The sequence below is a fragment of the Manis javanica genome, chromosome 2, assembly GCF_040802235.1.
Source record: "Manis javanica isolate MJ-LG chromosome 2, MJ_LKY, whole genome shotgun sequence".
NCBI lineage: Eukaryota > Metazoa > Chordata > Mammalia > Pholidota > Manidae > Manis > Manis javanica.
In genome coordinates, this window is record NC_133157.1 from 12,572,301 (window position 1) to 12,590,849 (window position 18,549).

An 18,549-nucleotide genomic window follows, 5' to 3' on the forward strand; every position below is an offset into this window, starting at 1 on the left:
CTTGAGTCTGTTTGCCTTCATTCTAATTTGGAATAGTTGGAAAGCATTGAGTCACCACCATTTCATTAGTAATGCTGTGTTCTGCCTTTGCAACTTGGCCCTCTCAACTTGGAGTAGATAAGAACTCTGATTAACTATAGTCTTAGAATTGGAAAATCAAATGATTTTATTTAATGTGTTGGCATTTCTCTTCATTTGGACTTTTAACACATAGGTTCTAAATATGAGCTAACACATCTTCACTTTTTTCCTTTAACAAGGGTCATCTGAGTTACAGATTCAAAAATTACATTCTCTAAATGAAGCCCTTATTGAGAACTTTGAGAGGCAGCAGGGTGTGCTGGAAAAAGCAGGTCCTTTGGTCTCATTGAGGGGTTTTCTGGTTGCAAATAACGGAACTGTGCAGCTTTTACATGCTCTGAAAGGATACGAGGCTGTCTTGCAGGATCCAAGGGCTCAGGAGGGTCTGGCCTTTGGATCTGGAAGCCCTAGAAACAGAGGTCAGTCAGTCTATGTATCAGGGCCACATGGTCCCATCTCTACTTTTCTCTCTGCATCTGCTCTTTTCTTTGCTCTCAGCAGACTGGCTGCCTTTTCTTCTCTGCACATAAAGCCAAGCACAGCTGCCCGGCTCCAGCTTTTTATCACTTCCAGTTCAAGGGCCAGCAGAGGCGGCCTGGCATCTCTCATTTCCAAGTTCCTGGAAGAGAGAATCTGGTTATCTCATCTTGAGTCAGATGGCCATTCCTGGTTTGTTCATTTATTCATTCAAGAAGTCTTTATTGAATGCCAGGAACTGTTTCAGGCACTGGGGATATATCCTGCTCTCATGGACCTTGTGTGTGTGTGTGTGTGTGTGTGTGTGTGTGTGTGTGTGTGTGTGTGTGAGTGAGAGGGGGGGGAGGGAGGGAGGGAGGGAGGGAGGGAGAGAGGGAGAGATAGAGAGAAGCTATGAAAGCACATTTTTTGGGGATTGGGTTGAAAGTTGCAATTTTCAGAGAAAGAGGTATGGCCTGGGATTCAGATAGACCTAGATTCAGTCCTGATTCCTCCCCTTAGCAGTTCTGTGTGGCCTTGGGCATGTTAGATTCCTTCTCTTGTAAAATGGGAATAACCTTTCTTAGGGTAGTTAAGAGGATTTACATGAGAAGCTGCCTGTGAAGTCCTGAGTATAGTGCCTGCCATATAGAATCAGAACTTGCCCCTCACTGGTTGTGACCATGAGCAGATTACTTAACCTGTCTGAATCTGTTTCTTTATGTATAAAATAGGAGAGGCTATAGAGACAGGCACAGTCGCAGGGGGGCCATCAGGTGAGAAATTGGGGATCAACAGTGGTGAAGCTTAGAACCTCACCCCCCCTGTTTTGAGAGAAATCTTCTGCATCCGTGGATGTTTTAATGCCCTTGTCTAGCTTGGATTAACACATAGTCTACAGGCACTCACCTGATCATCTACAATTGCTCTCTTACAACACTAAACTATATTTTCTACCTTTATCTTGTGTCTACCTACCACTTCAGCATTTTATTAAAAATAAAAAAAATAATAATAATAAAGGAAGAAATGTGGGATCCACATATAAATCAAGTATAAAAATCAGACGAATATTCATATTTGACCTGATTGTTTATAGTTCATAATGTGTGGTCAAAACCGAAAGTTTCTGTGATGACTGCCCTTGTACTGTTCACCATGTAAGAACTTATTCACTATGTAAGAATTTGTTCACCATGTAGGAACTTGTTCGTTATGCTTCAGAAGATTGGAGACTGATGAGAGTTAGGCTTGAGATGGATTAATGATTGTGCATTGAGCATTGACTCCCCTATACAGAATTTTGTTGTTAACAACCATTTGATCAATAAATATGAGAGATGCCCTCTCAAAAAAAAAAACAAAAAAACTTAGGCCAGCATATGAGGGCACTTGAATTTTAAGCAGAACTGCAAATAATATGAAAGGTATCTTACTTTATTTTTAATGTTCTGGAAAAGTGTGATGTGATCTTTTGAAATCATTTTTTTCACTTGTAATTTCTTTCACTGATATGGAATAAAGGTGACTGCTCTTATCAAGGAAAAAAAAAATAAGAGAGGCTATCAGCTACCTCACGTGCTTATTGGAAGGATTACATCACGTGATGTGTGCCCGGGTGCCGGGAATCCGCACGCTGTAGATGCTGGTGTGGCACCTGTTCCTCCAGGCTGTTACTGGTCACGTTTTTTTCTCTTCCTTCTAGTTCCCATTTGGCCGACGCTCGCCTTGTGACATCTACTGGCACGGAGTTTCATTTCATGACAACGATATACTGTCCGGTCAAGTGAACAAGTTTCCAGGTATTTGCTGTTATTGTTGGCATTGAAAAACGTTTCTAGGGCTGAGTCTAGGGCCGAGTCTCAGTTCTACAAAAACAGCATTTTGAGATCACACTTGAGGACCCTGATTGGGAAATGCTGCCTATAGGCTGCCGTGCTGCCATTACCTTGGGAGGGAACTTAACACAGAGGGAATCGGGCCCGACCCCAACGAGGGTTCAAAGACTGGAGGCTCAAAAACACAAGATGGGATTTCCTGGTCTAATTCCACATGATTTTCACCTTTTGGGTTACAGATGTAGTATGAGGGTTTAATGAGGGGACTAGATTTGCAAAATGAAAAAAAAAATAGACCGTTTCGCTTAAATTATTTGCAGGAAGTAGAAATATGAAAATTCTAGGAATATGTCACAAAAATGTCACCTTCCATTTTCTTTAGGCATCATATTTGGGGGTATCATTTAGAAAACCAAATACCCCAGTCTCCATTCTGGGAACATCAGGCTGCAGACAGGCCCTGCCATTTCCCAAAGGATATTATCTCAGTGGGACTTCCCTGCAAGGGGAACTCAGTGCTGGGAAAATGTCCCAGCCAGCACTTAAAATTCTCCCTCACTCCACTCCCAGCGTCCCCATATGCCTTTTCACTTCGTTTTAATCTTTACCACCCTCTCCTGCTGTGCTTGCTGTTCATTAGTTTTCATGGCTCCATGAAGAGGCTGGTTAAGGGGAGTGGGTGTGCTTAGGAAAAAAGGAGCATTTGGTCAAGCTGGGTATGATCACAGCCAAAGGGGCTTCACCTCTTTTCAGACGTTTTGACATAACGTGCACAAACCATACTGTAGCACAAGAATAAAGAATTTTTTAAAAGAACATTGCCCTGAATCCTTTCCCTCATTTAACAGAACAAAAATGTATTTCTATAATTCTTCCCAAACCTTAACCACGGCTATGTATCATTTCTACGTAGTTGTAGCCAGTGTGTAATTACCTGAACATAAGGTATTTTTTCTTAGTGTTGTATGATTTATACTTATTTTGTAAAAGAGAATAAATTTACTCTTTTTCTTTGGCATTCGATGCCACATCTTTAAGAGAGCACCTCTCAGAGAACCCAATAGCCATACATTATTCATTGGCTGATTCTGCTACATCCCCATCTAAGTGTGCAGACTACCAGAGGCCTTGCTTGGCTGGGGTTCACTTAGAAGAATTTAGGGCAGGAAAACACAGCTTGTGAGGTAATGTCAGGCATTTCTCCCCAGTGGTGTTTTTGCAAGGGTGAGGGGAGCTGGCTAGTCTCTGACCCCTCAAGTGAAGGAGGCAAGACCCACGTTGGTGGCTATGGTCTGTTTTGGCTTGGACACCCACAGGAGCAGCCAGTATCTCATGTAGCTTCTCCATAGCTTAGCTTCCAGGGTCCCTGCCAGGGTGTGCTAAGTTTCAAGAATCACTGACACTCAAGAAAGCCTGGAGCTACAGCTTCCTTCCAAGTATTTATGCCATTTGCCTATTAGGGACCATTTCAGCCACATGCTTTGTTGTCTAGGAACGCAGCTAACTTTCCATCTTTATCAGTTTCCAGGGGAACAGAACTAGAAAATTAACCCAAGTTTAAACTTGTCCTTAGAGAAGGAGAGAAGGTTTTGTCAGAGAACGAGAATGATCCTTGTAGCCAGGTTCTCGCACACAGTTTAATGGCCTAGCTATTATTTTCTCTGTCTTGCTGCTCATAAAAGGTGACTTTTTAATGCCACTAAAAGGACTTCCTGGGGTCTTGGGAGAACATAATTTGGAAGAGAACAACCGTTTGAATGCGGACAGAGTTCCTAAGCATGAATCATCAAATGAGGCTTCATCTACATTTCCCCCATTTGCTCACGCCTCATCTAATGGCTGGGCTAGGAAAGAAGTAGAAGCTGTGGCTCTACATTTGGAACACAAACTAGAAATACGGAGAAAAATACCCCCAAAGGACTAGCTTCATTAAAGGTGATATGAGAATGTTCATTCAGGAGAAGCAGGTTTGCCCCATCCATATTCCATGTACCAGTGATTGGAGCATGTGATTTTCCACTTTACTAACAGCAGTTAATTAGCTGGAGACAAAGCAGGCTCTCGGCCTCCTGGCAGAGGAGCAGGGCCGCCCACCTGGGGCCCTGCCTAAGACCGCAGCCCTCAGGAACGAGGCCACCACAGAACAACTGGTCCTTTGGCTCCAGTTTGTGTCCAGGCTTATCTTCTGTCTCTCACACAGCCTATTCTTCTAAAAGTGCCTTTTGTCTGTGTCGTGTATTACTCAGGTTAAGTTCTGGTGGACGTGCCAGGCAAGTATAAACAAACACCAAACAATGCTAAATAAACTGAAAACTTTTGGATTCCCATATGGAAGTAATTTATTTTGTGTCAGCGCATTATATTTTAGCCACTTTTCTATGCAATGTCCTTCAAGACATGTTATTACGTCTTAACTGATGAATTGAGACATTCTGGAAATATGATCAGATTTAGATACATCTTTGCTTTAAGAAAGTCCAGAATTGTCAGTTCTCAGCTTCCAAGCAACAGCTCTTTGCAGAGTTTCAGGATCTGAGAGGTATGGCTGCACATGGCACTGAGGGCCCACCATGAGGAGGGCCCTTGCTGTCAGAGAGAGGGGGCTCCTGTGAGGACCATACAGAGGCAGCCATCTGCCAAGCACTGGTCTGGGCTGGGGATACAGATATGGGGGGAAAGGCCCATAGAGAAAGAAGTCAAATTAAAAAATAGATGCTATGCCACAAGAAACTTGGGATGCCGTGGGAGTTTGGGACGAGGGCACGTGACCTAACCCAGGTTTGCATGGGGGACAGGCAGGGTGACAGGTCCTGGAGAAGAAGATTGACATGTGAACCAAGCCTCCAGGGATGGATGGGCCTGACCCCCATGCAAAACAAGGGAGCAGAGTTGGTGCAAAGATGGAGGATTCTTGGGGCATGTCACTCATGCAATGGGCAAGTGACATGATGGTCAGGAAGGGTCATGTGCAACAGGGACAGAAGGCAGGGACCAACATACAGCACTGTTACAGTCTGAGGGTCATGGGGAGCCACTTGGAAATTTCAAGCCAGAGAGTGACACAGGCCAGCTGGTATTTTAGGAAGATAGATGCAGAGGGATGCGCTGGAGGTGGGTGGAAAGGCTGAGAGAGGAACCAGCTAAGCGGCTGCTGCAGCATTTGGGCAAAGGATTGACTAATCAGTGGCAGCAGGACTAGAGAGAGAAGGATGGTTCTGAAAGTATTCATTTGTTGTTTGGTGGTTGTAATGTATTTTTGCCAAAAATTATTATTATAAATGATACTTGGATTGAATAGTGCTCCCAACATAGCTCAGATTTTGCTTTGGTTTTATTTTTTTGGATTGGGTCAGGTAGGTCTGTGTGGGCAAGACTGAGGATCCAACTGTTATAGTCTGGTGCGTGAGATGCAGCAGGACTTGATCCTCCAGTGCAGCAGACTGAAGAATGCAGGCCCAGACGAGTGGCAGGGGGCAAGCTCTTAGTGCAAGAAGCTGCCCTCTGAGTCAGGGAGTTTTCGCTTTTGGTAAGGAAGCTGTCACAATAGGGACATCTAGGATAGACCTAGCTGAGCAGCCCAGGTAGGCAGTCCTGTTAGTAGGCAGCAGGGGCCAGACACAGGGCTAAAGTCACAGGGGGACCCCAGCCCTTGCCGGGTGGGCTTGGGGAGAACAGAGGAGGAACACTGGAGAGAAAACAGCAAAGGCATTGCTCAGGCAGCCACTCAGGCCCCGGGCACAAAACATAGGCTACTAAAATCTGGGGACAAAGCAACGGAACCTCAGAAAAATAGTTAAAATCCTCCATATCTAATTGGAGTACAAAGTCAGGGTCAAATACTGCCTTGTTCTCAGTCTTGGTAGGGAGCTGATGGTTAGCCCTAGAGCCTTCACTCAGGCCAGAATGGGTCCCAGAGCCTCGGGCAGGGGTCCCAGGCTGGGGTTGCATGCTGCAGCTGCTTAGCAGAGGGAGCAGAGCCTATGGCCAGCAGACCCTGGCAGTGACCTCCCTTTTTAGCTGTTTACCCTGGGAACATGTGCTCTGGCTCAGCTGGAAACCCAGACACTCCTGTCAGCTTCTCACTGAGAGAAGATGACACTCCGCACAGCTATCTCTGAGCCACTGCCGGAAGCCCAGATGCCAGCAGCTTCCACATAGGGTCTAATGAGGGATGAGAGATGCCTTCCCTGGCAGCACTGGGTGGGAATACAGCATAGATATGGCAAAGGAGCAAAGGTTTCAGTGGTAACTGGGTAGAGGGAGGTCCACCCTGGTGCCTTCTGGAGACAGGAGCTCAGGCAGGGTTAGGGGTGAGCCATCTGCAGCCTTGGGGGTGGAAGTGTCTGGGAAAAGCAGCCATCGGCTTGTAGGGCTTTTTAAGTTGCCTCTTTTCAGTAGAGAAGTACCTGCAGACAGACACAAAGGCAAACTTGGAAACATCTGCCAGCTGGTGTGGGGACTGAAGATCCACATAACAAAGGGAGCCAGTGCAGATTTCAAATGAGTATTTGCTCCCGTTTGCTGGGCACTGATTTTCACAAAACTTCCCTGGCGCATTCACACCTCACTCTACTCACAGCGCTTCTGTCCGCGCCGTGGGAGTCCGTCTGACCTGCCCAGGGGTTTCTGAACCTACCCGCGGCACTCTGCCATTAAAACGCAGAAAACACCACAGCGCTTTTTGGTCAGAAGACTTCATCTCCTTGTTATAAGGGACTGGATTGCAGTTAGTTATGGAGGTTTTCAGTTTGATGCTATTACCAAAATGGTAGACAAATATAAGTAAAAAGATTCCCCAAAAGTTGAAATTTTGTTTTGTGTGCTTTGTGTTTGGCTCCAGTGTTTACAACTCAAAACTCCTGATCTCATAAGGAAGTAAAAAAGGGAAATGGCTATAATTTTCCAGACTCATAATTATTTCTTGGGCAGCTCAGAGCAGTGTGCTCAGTGAGTTTTCTTTAATACCGAAGAGTTCACCTGAGAGCACAGTTTATTAGTGCTTCTTAAGCGCCTTTATTTCTCTCTTAATCATTCTCTATATCCTCTAAACAAGAACTAAGAATCTGGGCATTGACATCTTGAAGCTGTGATCTTTAGATTTATTGCTCTTTTTAATGCTGAGGGAAGCAAGAAATAGGTTATTAAAACCTTCATTCTCAAATGTTCACCCTTTGCTTCCTGAACAAGGGAGTTCAGCGAAACCACATTCATTCTGATTGTGCCCAGTTGGAACTTGTGGTAATTCAGACATGCCAAGCTGACATCTAACTTTGTACTTTCTATTAAAAATAACCTTGCTAAGCAAATTTCTAGTGTCAGCGGTGGAACTGTGTGGCCTCTTTCAGGATGAAGGCCATTTTTAGTCTCCATTTTTAGCAGTGATATTTGCCTTAAGAAGTTAGCATGCTACACTTTAAAAGGATTTTTACCTATTTTCTTAAAATTTGCCAAGATCTACACTGTTTCTTCTCCTGTCAGAGTTACTGAAGATGTTGCAAGAAAAAAAAAAAAACTACTGTTCTTTTAAAATGTTTTATAAGTGAGACATTTCAGTCCCCTCTGGGCAAATTAATGAGATCTGATCAATGTCAGTGTCAGTATTTCTAACTGAAGAACTCCTACAGATTCCATTTTTCCCCTTAAACTATAAATCATGCTATGATATCCTTTTCCCTTCCTGTCCTTATTTCAAGGAGACAGATTTTATGCTGAAAGGTTTGTATATTTCTATTTTATACCGTTAATACTCATGAAAGATTAAAACAAAGCAACTTAATTAAGCTTCTCATAATATAATCAGAGTCCATTAGGTAGTATTCTCTAGGGTGTAAGATGGAAAAATCTCAGAATTATGTAGGGTAGCCCCAAATTAAAGAGGATATTAAGTTTTAAGCTCAAGATGTAAATGCTCTTCTTTATTCATTATCTAGGAGGATGACAAAGAATGGAATAATAAACTAGGTGGAAGCTCATTCTTTCAAACTGGTGCTTCATTTTTGTAAGGAGCAAAAAATAATCCATCTAGGACCTCAAGTTTTTCATTTAGTTGGTAGGTCTTTCCAAACCATGAGTTACCGCTGTGGGGAACAATTCATACCTTTTTAAAAATTCTGTCTGAAAAAGTGAATCTGTCGGGTGGGTAGTTTTAAAAGTCCCAAATAATGGCTGTTTTATAGCGAGTGGCCCACTGTTGTTAAAACCTCACAGCTTCTCTTCTCCCCAGGCATGACGGAGATGGTGCGTAAAATTACTCTGAGCAGAGCGGTGAGAATCATGCAGAATCTCTTTCCTGAGGAGTACAACTTCTACCCTTGCTCATGGATTCTGCCTGACGAGTTCCAGCTCTTTGTTGCTCAGGTAGATGGCACTCCGTCCCTATGACCCTTGAATTATATTATGGTGGCACCTGTGGCCTGGGAGCTGTGTGCTGGGTCCCGTGTGCTGGGAGCTGGGGCAAGCGGTCCTCAGGAATGTGAGGCTGGCTAAGGGAGCATGTTAACAGTACACAGTAGGTGTTGGCAGCGATCAGGGCAGCTTGCAGAGTTGAACGGGTATGGTGACAGGTAGGTAAACTGACCAACTGGGTCATGACGCAAGGAAGACAGGTCTGAGGCTCATCTCCTTTGCTGGATCATAAACTTGCTTGGCATTTGGAGAGCCAGGGAGACTGCAGGAGCAGGTGGCTGAGCCCCAGGGACACTGGGACTGTCTGGGTGAATCCTAGAGGTATGGTCTCCCCAGCATCCTATGGTATGAAATGTGGGGGACTGGGCTCCATTTCAGGCTGGGGAGTAGGTCTGACAAACTGAGGGGGAAACTCTTTAAGTGTCCTGCTTTAAGTCTGTTCCAGAATCGGTTTACAAATCACCCATTCTATATTGAAGCAATATGCTTGAGCATGAAATATTTGGGGACTTCACTACTGATTGTGAAACAGAACCAGCAGGGAAGCTGGATTCAGAATTGTCATTTTTCTTAGTCTTTTATGGCTTCTCTTAGGACCATTTTAAAGCCTTTGCCAACAGATCCCGTGATCCACACCATACCTCTGCTAAGGATTCTATAACAAATGCCTGTCTAACTGTGATAGGCTAGTGCTGTTTATTGGTCCTACTATGTTCCAGGCATTGTACTAGAAGTGTAACATTATTTCTTTTTATCCTCACAGCAATCTTGTGAAGTTGGTTGTATTATTTTGCCTGTCTTAGGGATGGGGAAACTGAGGCTCTGAGAAATTAAATGACTAGCTCAGGAAGTACGATTTAAACCTATAGCCGATTTCAAGGCCTATATTTTTTAGACTCTATCTTATAGTCTGCATGTTGTTTTGGTATTAACATTAAATTATAAAACTTGTAATAATATTATGATTTGTTAAGCACAAAAAAAGCTTGAAGAGGTAATTTTTAAAAGGAAGCTTTCTCTGGGATGGTGGTCATATGGGTCTATGCATTTCTTAAAATTAATTGACTTAGTAACTTAAAATGACCGTTTTGTATTGCTGCCAATTATGCTTCAATAAAGTTAATTAAAAAATAAACTATCAGCTGCTCCCCACACTCACCCCCAATTTCCCACTTCTGCAGCTCCACTCACACTGCATCCCTCTGTGGAATAACTTTCCTCCTCATTTCTACAACTCTATAACTATTCTGCAAAGCCAAATTTAAATGAGATGCCAACTGTGCTTTCAAAATCAAATAAGTAAGAAGAGCATTTCCATCACCCCCAGGAGATCCTCTGTGCCTTTCTGCAGTCAATCCCTTCAAACCCAAGCCCAGACAACTGCTGATTGACATTCCCATTATAGATGAGTTTTGCCTTTTCAAGGAATCCCTGTAAATGGAATCTTACAGTATGTAGCTTTTGGAGTCTTTTTTGTTCTTTCAGAATTATGTTTTTGAGATCCATCCATGCTTGTTTTGTGTATCAGGGGCTTGTATTTTATTTTTACTGTGTTCTATTGTATGAATATACCACAATTTGTTTATCCACTCACCTATTGATGGACATTTGGGTTATTTCCAGTTTGAGGATATTATAAATAAAGCTGGCATGACTAATCATGTACAAGTCATTTTATGACATATTTTAATTTCTCTTGGGTAATACCTAGGAGTCGAATTTTTTGATCATGTGGAATGTGTTTTTTTTTCAATTAAAGTATCATTGATACACAATCTTATGAAGGTTTCACATGAGCAACACTGTGGTTTCAACATTCACCCATAGTATCAAGTACCCCCTCCTCCCCCTACACCCCATTGCAGTCACTGTCATCAGCATAGTAAGATACTATAGAGTCATTACTGGTCTTCTCTGTGCTATACTGCCTTCCCCCTGACCTACCTATATTGTGTGTGCTAATTATAATGCTCCTTAATCCCCTTCTCCCTCCCTCCCCATCCACCCTCCCCCACCCCTCCCCTTTGGTAACCCTAGTCCCTTCTTGGAGTCTGTGAGTCTGTTGCTGTTTTGTTCCTTCAATTTTGCTTAGTTCTTATACTCCACAAATGAATGAAATAATTTGGTACTTGTCATTGTCTGCCTGGCTTACTTCACAAAGCATAATACCCTCTAGTTCCATCCATGTTGCAAATGGTAGGATTTATTTTCTTCTTATGGCTGAATAATATTCCATTGTGTATATGTACCACATCTTCTTTATCCATTCATCTGCTGATGGACACTTAGGTTGCTTCCATTTCTTGGCTATTGTAAATACTGCTGCAATAAACATAGGGGTGCATTTAACTTTTTGAATCAGGGATCTTGTTTTCTTCGGGTAAATTCCTAGAAGTGGAATTCCTGGATCAAATGGTATTTCTATTTTTAGTTTTTTGAGGAACCTCCATATTGCTTTCCACAATGGTTGAATTCATGTACATTCCTGCCAGCAGTGTAGGAGGGTTTCCCTTTCTCCGCATCCTTGCCAGCATTTGTTGTTCCTTGTCTTTTGGATGGTGACCATCCTAACTGGTGTGAGGTGATATCTCATGTGGTTTTAATTTGCATTTCTCTGATGATTAGCGATGTGGAGCATCTTTTCATATTCCCATTGGCCATCTGAATTTCTTCTTTGAAGAAGCGTCTGTTCAGATCCTCCACCCATTTCTTAATTGGGTTATTTGTTTTTTGGGTGTTGAGGCATGTGAGATTTTTATGTATTTTGGATGTGGTATGTGTATGTTTATAAGAAATTGCCAAACTGTTCTCCAAAGTGGTTGTGCCATTTTATATTCCCATCAGCAATGTATGAGCATTCTAGTTCTTCCATATCCATGACAACACTTGGTGATAGCTGCTCTTTTTAATTTAACCATTCTAATAAGTGCACAGTGTCTTCTCATTGGTTTTAATTTGTATTTCCCTAATTCTTAATGACATTAAACATTATCTCATGTGCTTATTTGCCATCCAAATATATTCTTTGATAAAATATCTATTCATGTCTTGTGCTTGTTAAAAAACCTGAGTTGTTTATTTTTGAGTTTCAAGACTTCTTTATGTATTTTGAATATAGGTATTTATCACATATACCAATTGCAAATATTTTCTCCCCAGTCTATGCCTTGTCTTTTCATTCTCTTGAGAGTATCTTTTGAAGACCAGATTTTTATTTCTGATGAAGTCCAGTTTATCCATCTGATCTTTTATGGATCATGCTTTTGGTGTCATATATAAGGAATCCTCACCTAAGTCAAGCTCTCAAAGATGTTCTCCTATGTTTTTGTCTATAAGTTTTATAGTTTTAAGTTTAGGTCTATGATTTGTGTTAATTTTTCAATATAATGTGAGGTATGGATTGAAGTTCACTTTTTTTGCACATGGATATCCAATTGTTTCAGAAACATTTGAATACTAACCTCCTTGAAATTGCCTTGTGCATATATTGAAAATAGTTGCTCAGGTATCTGTAGGTGTATTTCTGAATCCTCTATTTTATTACATTGATATATTTGTCTGTCTTTATGCCAATACGTCACAGTGTTGGTTACTATAGTGTTATAATAAATGTTGAAATCAGTATGTGTAAGTCTTCCAACTTTGTTCTTCTGTTTCAGAGTGTCTAGGCTATTACAGCTTTTTGATCTGCCATATGAATTTTAGAATCAGCTTGTCAATATCTACAAAAGAGCTTGCAGGGGTTTGGATCGGGATTGCACTGAATCTATATATCACTTTAGGTAGAATCTACATCTTAATAATGTTGAGTCTCCTGACCCATGAACATGGTATATCTCTTCTTTTATTTGGGTCTTTTAAATTTCTTAGAGCAATTTTTATTAGTTTTTAGTGTACAGGTCTTTCACATCTTTTGTCAAATTTATATTAGGTATTTCAGATTTTTGATACACTGGCAATGTCTTATTTTTAAACTTCAATCTCTAGTTGTTTATTGTGAATATGTAGAAATAAAATTGATTCTTGTATATTGGTCTTGTATCCTGCAACCTTGCTAAACTCACTTGAGAGTTTCAGTAGCTTATTTTGTAGGTTCCATTGGATTTTCTGTATAGACTATCATGGTCTCCTGGAATAGGACGGTTTAATTATGTCTTATATTCCAATTAGCTCTTTATTTATTTTTCTTGCCTAATTGCACTGGCTAGAACCCCCATACAATGTTGAGTGGAAGTGGTGAGAGAAGATATCCTGGACTTGTTCTTGATCTTAGGGGACACACCATTAGTTTCTCATTGTTAAGTATGGTGTTGGTTATAGATTTATTGTAGTTGCTCTTTATCAGGTTGATGAAGTTTCCTTCTATTGCTTATTTCCATGGATTTTGTTTAATTTTTTAATGAAGAATGGATATGGATTTTGTTACTTTTCTTGAGTCTGAGATTGTCATATGGATTTTGTTTTTTAGTTTATTAATAGGGTAAATTATATTGATTGATTTTTAAATATTAAACAATCTTTCTGTTGCTAGGATAAATATCACTTGGTCATGGTACATCCTTCCACATCACTGCTGCCAAGTATCCCCCGTTAAATGGATGCACCATGACTTTCAAAATCATTCTCCTGTTGATGCACATATAATGCTGTGGGGAACACCTCATGTAGGTATCTTTATACACCTGTGCCAGCATCACCTTCACATAACTATCTCAAAGTAACATTGCTAAAGGATAATGTGCATTTATGTTTTTCACAGGTAAGGCCAAACCAGGCTTTGAAATGGTGCACTTGATTGTGCCGGTAAACAAAGTCTTGTCAATGCACTGAAAGTGAGCTCAGCTCCCAGCCGTGTGCACTTGGGCTTTGCTCTGTGACTCCTGGTAACAACTGGAGGACGTAGGAGTAGCTGAAAAACATTTAAAACATCCCACTCTGTAGGTGTTGAGTGAGGATTAAGTGTCTTTGATCAGAGAATGGGGGAGAGCCACATCATTCCTGCTATGCCTCTGCAAAATTGGTACCTAAATATGATCAGCAGGTGGCACTAGGAGGAAGCAAGTAGGACTCTCAGTGGAAATTTTTGTGAAAATAGAGGCGGTTGCAGGCTTTCTTTCCAATGGTAGCAGATGGTCAACAAAAAAAAATCCTTGGAGTTTATTTTGCATATGGTCTTCCATCTGGATATTTGAGAAAAGTACAGTTTTGTTATCAAAACAGTATTTATTATGGTGAAGGAGTTTGTATTTCGTAGCAGAAGAATTTTTCAGTGGAGAAAGCCAAAAAGCTGTTCAATAACATTTTGTGGTTTCTTGGAGGGAACCATCAAGCCTGAGGTTCTTCTGTTTTCCTCTCCAGTCACCACCCTAAGTTAGCTTCTATTGATTCAGCTCCTCAAGGCTAAATGAAGTGCATTATTTGCAAAAACCCCAGAGAACAATGTTTTACACTGGATTGAAGAACTAGGAAAATGTGGAGTTATAAGTGGGTCAGAGTCAAGGCAGAAAGAAAACCTGCAGTGTGAAGCATATATTCCTTGGCACAGGTGTGTAAAGATACCTACATGAAGCTGGTGGCACGCGTATCACGTCGCCTTCTGGTGAGTGGATGCCTCACACCATTTTCCTTCATGTAGACGATATGCTGATTTGGCTGACTTCGGGTCACCTGATGGGTTATCCAAACAGGTTTCAACTCCTCCATGCGTCCCGTGGAGGCCTGCCCATCCTGCGCCCTCCACTATCCTGGTTCCCACCTCTCCCTCTGGGGTCCTTCCATGTCCCGCTTCTAGGTGCTCCGCGGCTCCGCAGCCCCTCCTACCTCTGCGGTGTTTTGGACACTGGGGCACTGGTCTTCATCCTTGGGGCCCCTTTCCTGCCTCCAAGGCTGCCTTCTTATACCTGGCCAACTGGACTAATTCCTCAGACCCGTGGTTATCTTTATTTTCTCTAGAAGGCCCCCTTGAGTTGTATTTGTTTTTCTCTTTTCCTGGTCCTTGTGCCTGTGACACTGTCTAGTGACTGCACGTTTAGTTGTCTTTCCCTCCCACTCTTAAGTCCCACAAAACAGACAGTGACTGGATCTGTCTCATTCATCACTGCATCCCTAGGGCTCACCATGGTGCCTGGCACATAGTAGGCACTCAGATGTGTCTTCCAAATTAAATTGCAAATTAATGTGCAGGTGCTATGGTTTAAGAATTTTTGTCTCTTGCGAGTGTAGCCATCAAAAGTTAGCTTCTCCAAGGCCAAAAACCCAGCCTGTCACTTAACAAGTGTGTGGGGCCAGACTGGGGTCCATGAGGAACTGATCCAAAATGATGCCATCCAGGGAGATGGTAGCCAGCCCTCTGACCTTTCCATGGTGATGTCTCCAACACATGGGCAGCAAGCTTGGGAGCCAGCATGGAGACAAAAATGCCTTCTGCTTACGCAGCACGGCACCCCAGAGGCTGAGACTGTGGACCAGGGCTCTGGTGCCTAAGTGGTAAATGACTGAAGACAGAAGCAACGGGCTCCAGCTGTCAGAAGGAGGCACATGATTCCGAGCTACTGGCAGAGACTGCAGGAGCCATGGTTTCACCTCCCTGTCTGCTTCAAGTTGTATTTCCTTTGTTGCCAAAAATAGACCTTCACCTCCTGCTTTGATATATCATGCTGTTCTTGTGCTCCTTGCTTAACAGTTCAGTTTGTTTTCTGGAAAAATGGTATAATCTGAAACTCAAGAGGTTACTCCTCTCTGGTACATGTCAGTCCCTTTCATTATAAAGCCTTGTAAATAGCTCCAGTGACAACTGGCATCTGCCTAGTGCTTTGCAGTTTTCTGAAGGCTTTTTATGTCCATACCTTGTGTTATTCTTACTCAGTTTGGGGAGGTATCATTATCTTCAGTTTATAGATGAGAAAATAGAGGTTCAGAATCAAAGGTACTTGCTCATGGTTGTATGTGACTCTATCACTGCTAATGCACGCAGATTTCTTGGTTTACCTCAGACATTTCCTGAGACCTACTAAGTGCCAAATGCTAGGGAAACAAAACAAGTTAGATATAGTCTTGTTCTTAGCTATCATTTAATGTGAAATTAAACACTGGATAGAAGTCCAGAGACCTGGGTTCAGGTCCTGACTCCACCCCTTTCTTTTTATACCCAGCTCTATTAAGATAAAACTGGCATGTAACATATGTAAATTTAAGGTATACAGTGTGATAATTTTATACACATATGTATTGTAAAATGATTGCCCCAATAAGGTGAGTTAACACATCCACCCACCTCACACTATCACAAATTTTTTTGTGGTGAGAACATTTAAGATCTACTTTCTCAGCAACTTTCAAGTATACAGAATGAAGCTTTTAACTACAGTCACCATGCTGTACATTAGATTCATGAATTTACTCATCATAAAACTGGAACTTTGTACCCTTTGATCAAAACCCCATTTCCCTCACACCCCAGCAACTGGAAACCACTGTTCTGCGAGTTTGGCTTTTTTGTTAGATTCCACATATTTATAAATGAGTTGAGACAGTATTTGTCTTTCTATGACTTATTTCACTTAGCATTATGCACTCAAGGTCCATCCATGTTGTTGTAAATAGCAGGATTTCCTTCTTTATTATGGCTGCGTAATAATCCATCATATATATCACATTTTCTTTGTTCCTCCATTGATGGGCACTTTGGTCTTTCCCATGTGTTGGTTATTGTGAATAATGTTGCAATGGACGTTGCAGGGGGTTGTGTAGATACTGCTTAGGGATAGTGATTTCATTTCCTTTGGATCAATATCTAGAATTGGGATTGCTGGATCATATGGTAGCTCTAGTTTTTTTTTTTTGAGGAATCTCTGCACTGTGTCCCATAGTAGCTGCACCAATTTACATTCTCACCGGTAAGTGTGGGGTGATATCTCACTGTGGCTTGGATTTGCATTTGCCTCATGATTAGTGACGCATCTTTTCCTGTTCCTGTTGGCCACTTGTCTGTCTCCTTCACAGAAATGTCTGTTCTAATCCTCTGCTCATTTTTCGGTAGGATTATTTGTTTTTGTTTTGTTTTTTGCTAATGAGCTCCTTATACAATTTGGATATTAACCCTGTATCTGATCTGTGGTTTGCAAATATTGTCTCCCATTCCATAGGCTGCCTCTTCATTCTGTTGATTGCTTCTTTTGCTGTGCAAAACCCTTTCAGTTTGATGTAGTCCCACTTGTTCATGTTGCTTTTGTTGCTTGGGTTTTTGGTGTCATATCCTGGCGCCACTCTTAACTGGCTGTGGGACCCTGACCAAGTCATCTCTCCCCTCCCCCAAGGCTTCAGAGCTTCCTTTGCAAAAGAGAAGATTGTAGATATCACTAAAGTCCTTTCTAGTTCTAATCTTTTGTGATTCTGTGAGTTCGGTTTTCTCGAACTTCCACGAAACTCCCTGCTGGAGTTGAAATTTTGCACAAATTTCTGCTGCCAAGGTTGCAGTTGGAACACAAAGGGCCTATGTAATCAATCTTCTTCTTGCTAATGCCAGGTCAGCGCAGCCTGGGGCTTAGTGAAGTGCTGATAATGAAGGCTGCAACACAGCTGCATCTGGAACCCATTGCGGGGTTGGCTGGCACCCAGGGCGCCAGCAGACTCCTCGCCCCTGCCCCACTCCTCCCAGGAGGGTAACAGGAGCTGGGTCTGCACCTTCCTTCCCAAGTGGTCCAGGGGTGTGGTGGGCCGAGACCAGCAATTACTGGTCAAGCCAAGACATCCTTCTATTGGTTCCCGACTAAGCCCATTCAGAAACATTCACATCAGTTTAGGTTCTCGCATCTCTTGGCTGGTTCTGTTGTGGGGTACCCATGCTGGACTTGTCCACTTGACAAACTCAGTTACTAAGTTACTGAATTGATGACTCCAAATCTATGGAGACCTTTTCTGATACCCCCTCTTTCATTCCACCTCCCACTCTCCTGCCACCCTGACCCATGGACAGCTCCCTTGTGCCCCAATTCTATACTTTCCCTTCATTAAAGGACCCCAAAACACAGTTCCTGGTTGAGAGATAGTGAGGCAAGGGTTTGGGGTCAGGATAGACCTAAGTTAAAACCCTTTCTTCATCACCTTCTAAGTGTGTACCTTGGGTAAGTTATTCAGAGCCTCAGTTTCCTCATCTGTAGTACCATAGGGATGCCATGAGAATCACATCACATCCTCTCATTTACTTCTCTGCTGTTCCTGCTAGATGAGGGCCCCACGAAACTTAGATTCATCTCGATCTCCCAAATATGCCCAGCATAGAGGGGACCGTAAGGCTTTTGTGTGAAATGAATGAATATTGAAAGAGGTTTCCTGTCTTAGATGGGCATTTAAGCTGGAGCTAAGAAGGCTTAGACAAAGTATTCTAGGTGTTTCTGGCTTATTGGAAATGTGGAAATGGATTTATTTTAATTTTTCATAGAAATCTAATCTTGAGACTAGTTATCTCATTATTTGATGAGAGATCATTTGGGGGAGGAAAGAGCTAAGACTTCTCTTTCGCTGAATGGCATCCCAGATTAGCTTAAGTTTTTTTTCCCCTTGGATTTTTCTCCCCCAGAGAAGTCCTGTGCATTAAGACTTTTTAAGAGTAAAAGCTCTATTGTTTAATATTCTAAACTTCAACTTGGCCCCAAATACATTTAGCATTTTAAATCACTATTATAATCCTGCTACTTGGCAGTACTGATTTATTATGTGGGACTTAGAGATGAATGTGATCATTAGTAGGGCCAGTGCTTTAACGTGCTTT

General features: G+C 42.1%; 1 protein-coding gene across 12 annotated transcripts in view; it reads left to right on the forward strand.

The window, feature by feature from the left end:
* The window catches only part of TTLL11 (tubulin tyrosine ligase like 11), a 228,343-nt gene that overhangs the window by 43,010 nt on the left and 166,784 nt on the right, over positions 1–18,549 (forward strand). For 11 of the 12 annotated variants that reach the window (XR_012126450.1, XR_012126448.1, XR_005062352.2 and 8 more), the window contains exons 2-3: positions 2,243–2,339; positions 8,599–8,732. Coding sequence is in view for 7 of the 12 variants with exons in the window: in XM_037022245.2 (XP_036878140.2) it covers positions 2,243–2,339; positions 8,599–8,732 (231 nt within the window). In the remaining 5 variants the exon portion in view is untranslated. The remainder of the gene's footprint in view (positions 1–2,242; positions 2,340–8,598; positions 8,733–18,549) is intronic. The other variant, XM_073225266.1, reaches the window with a different exon arrangement.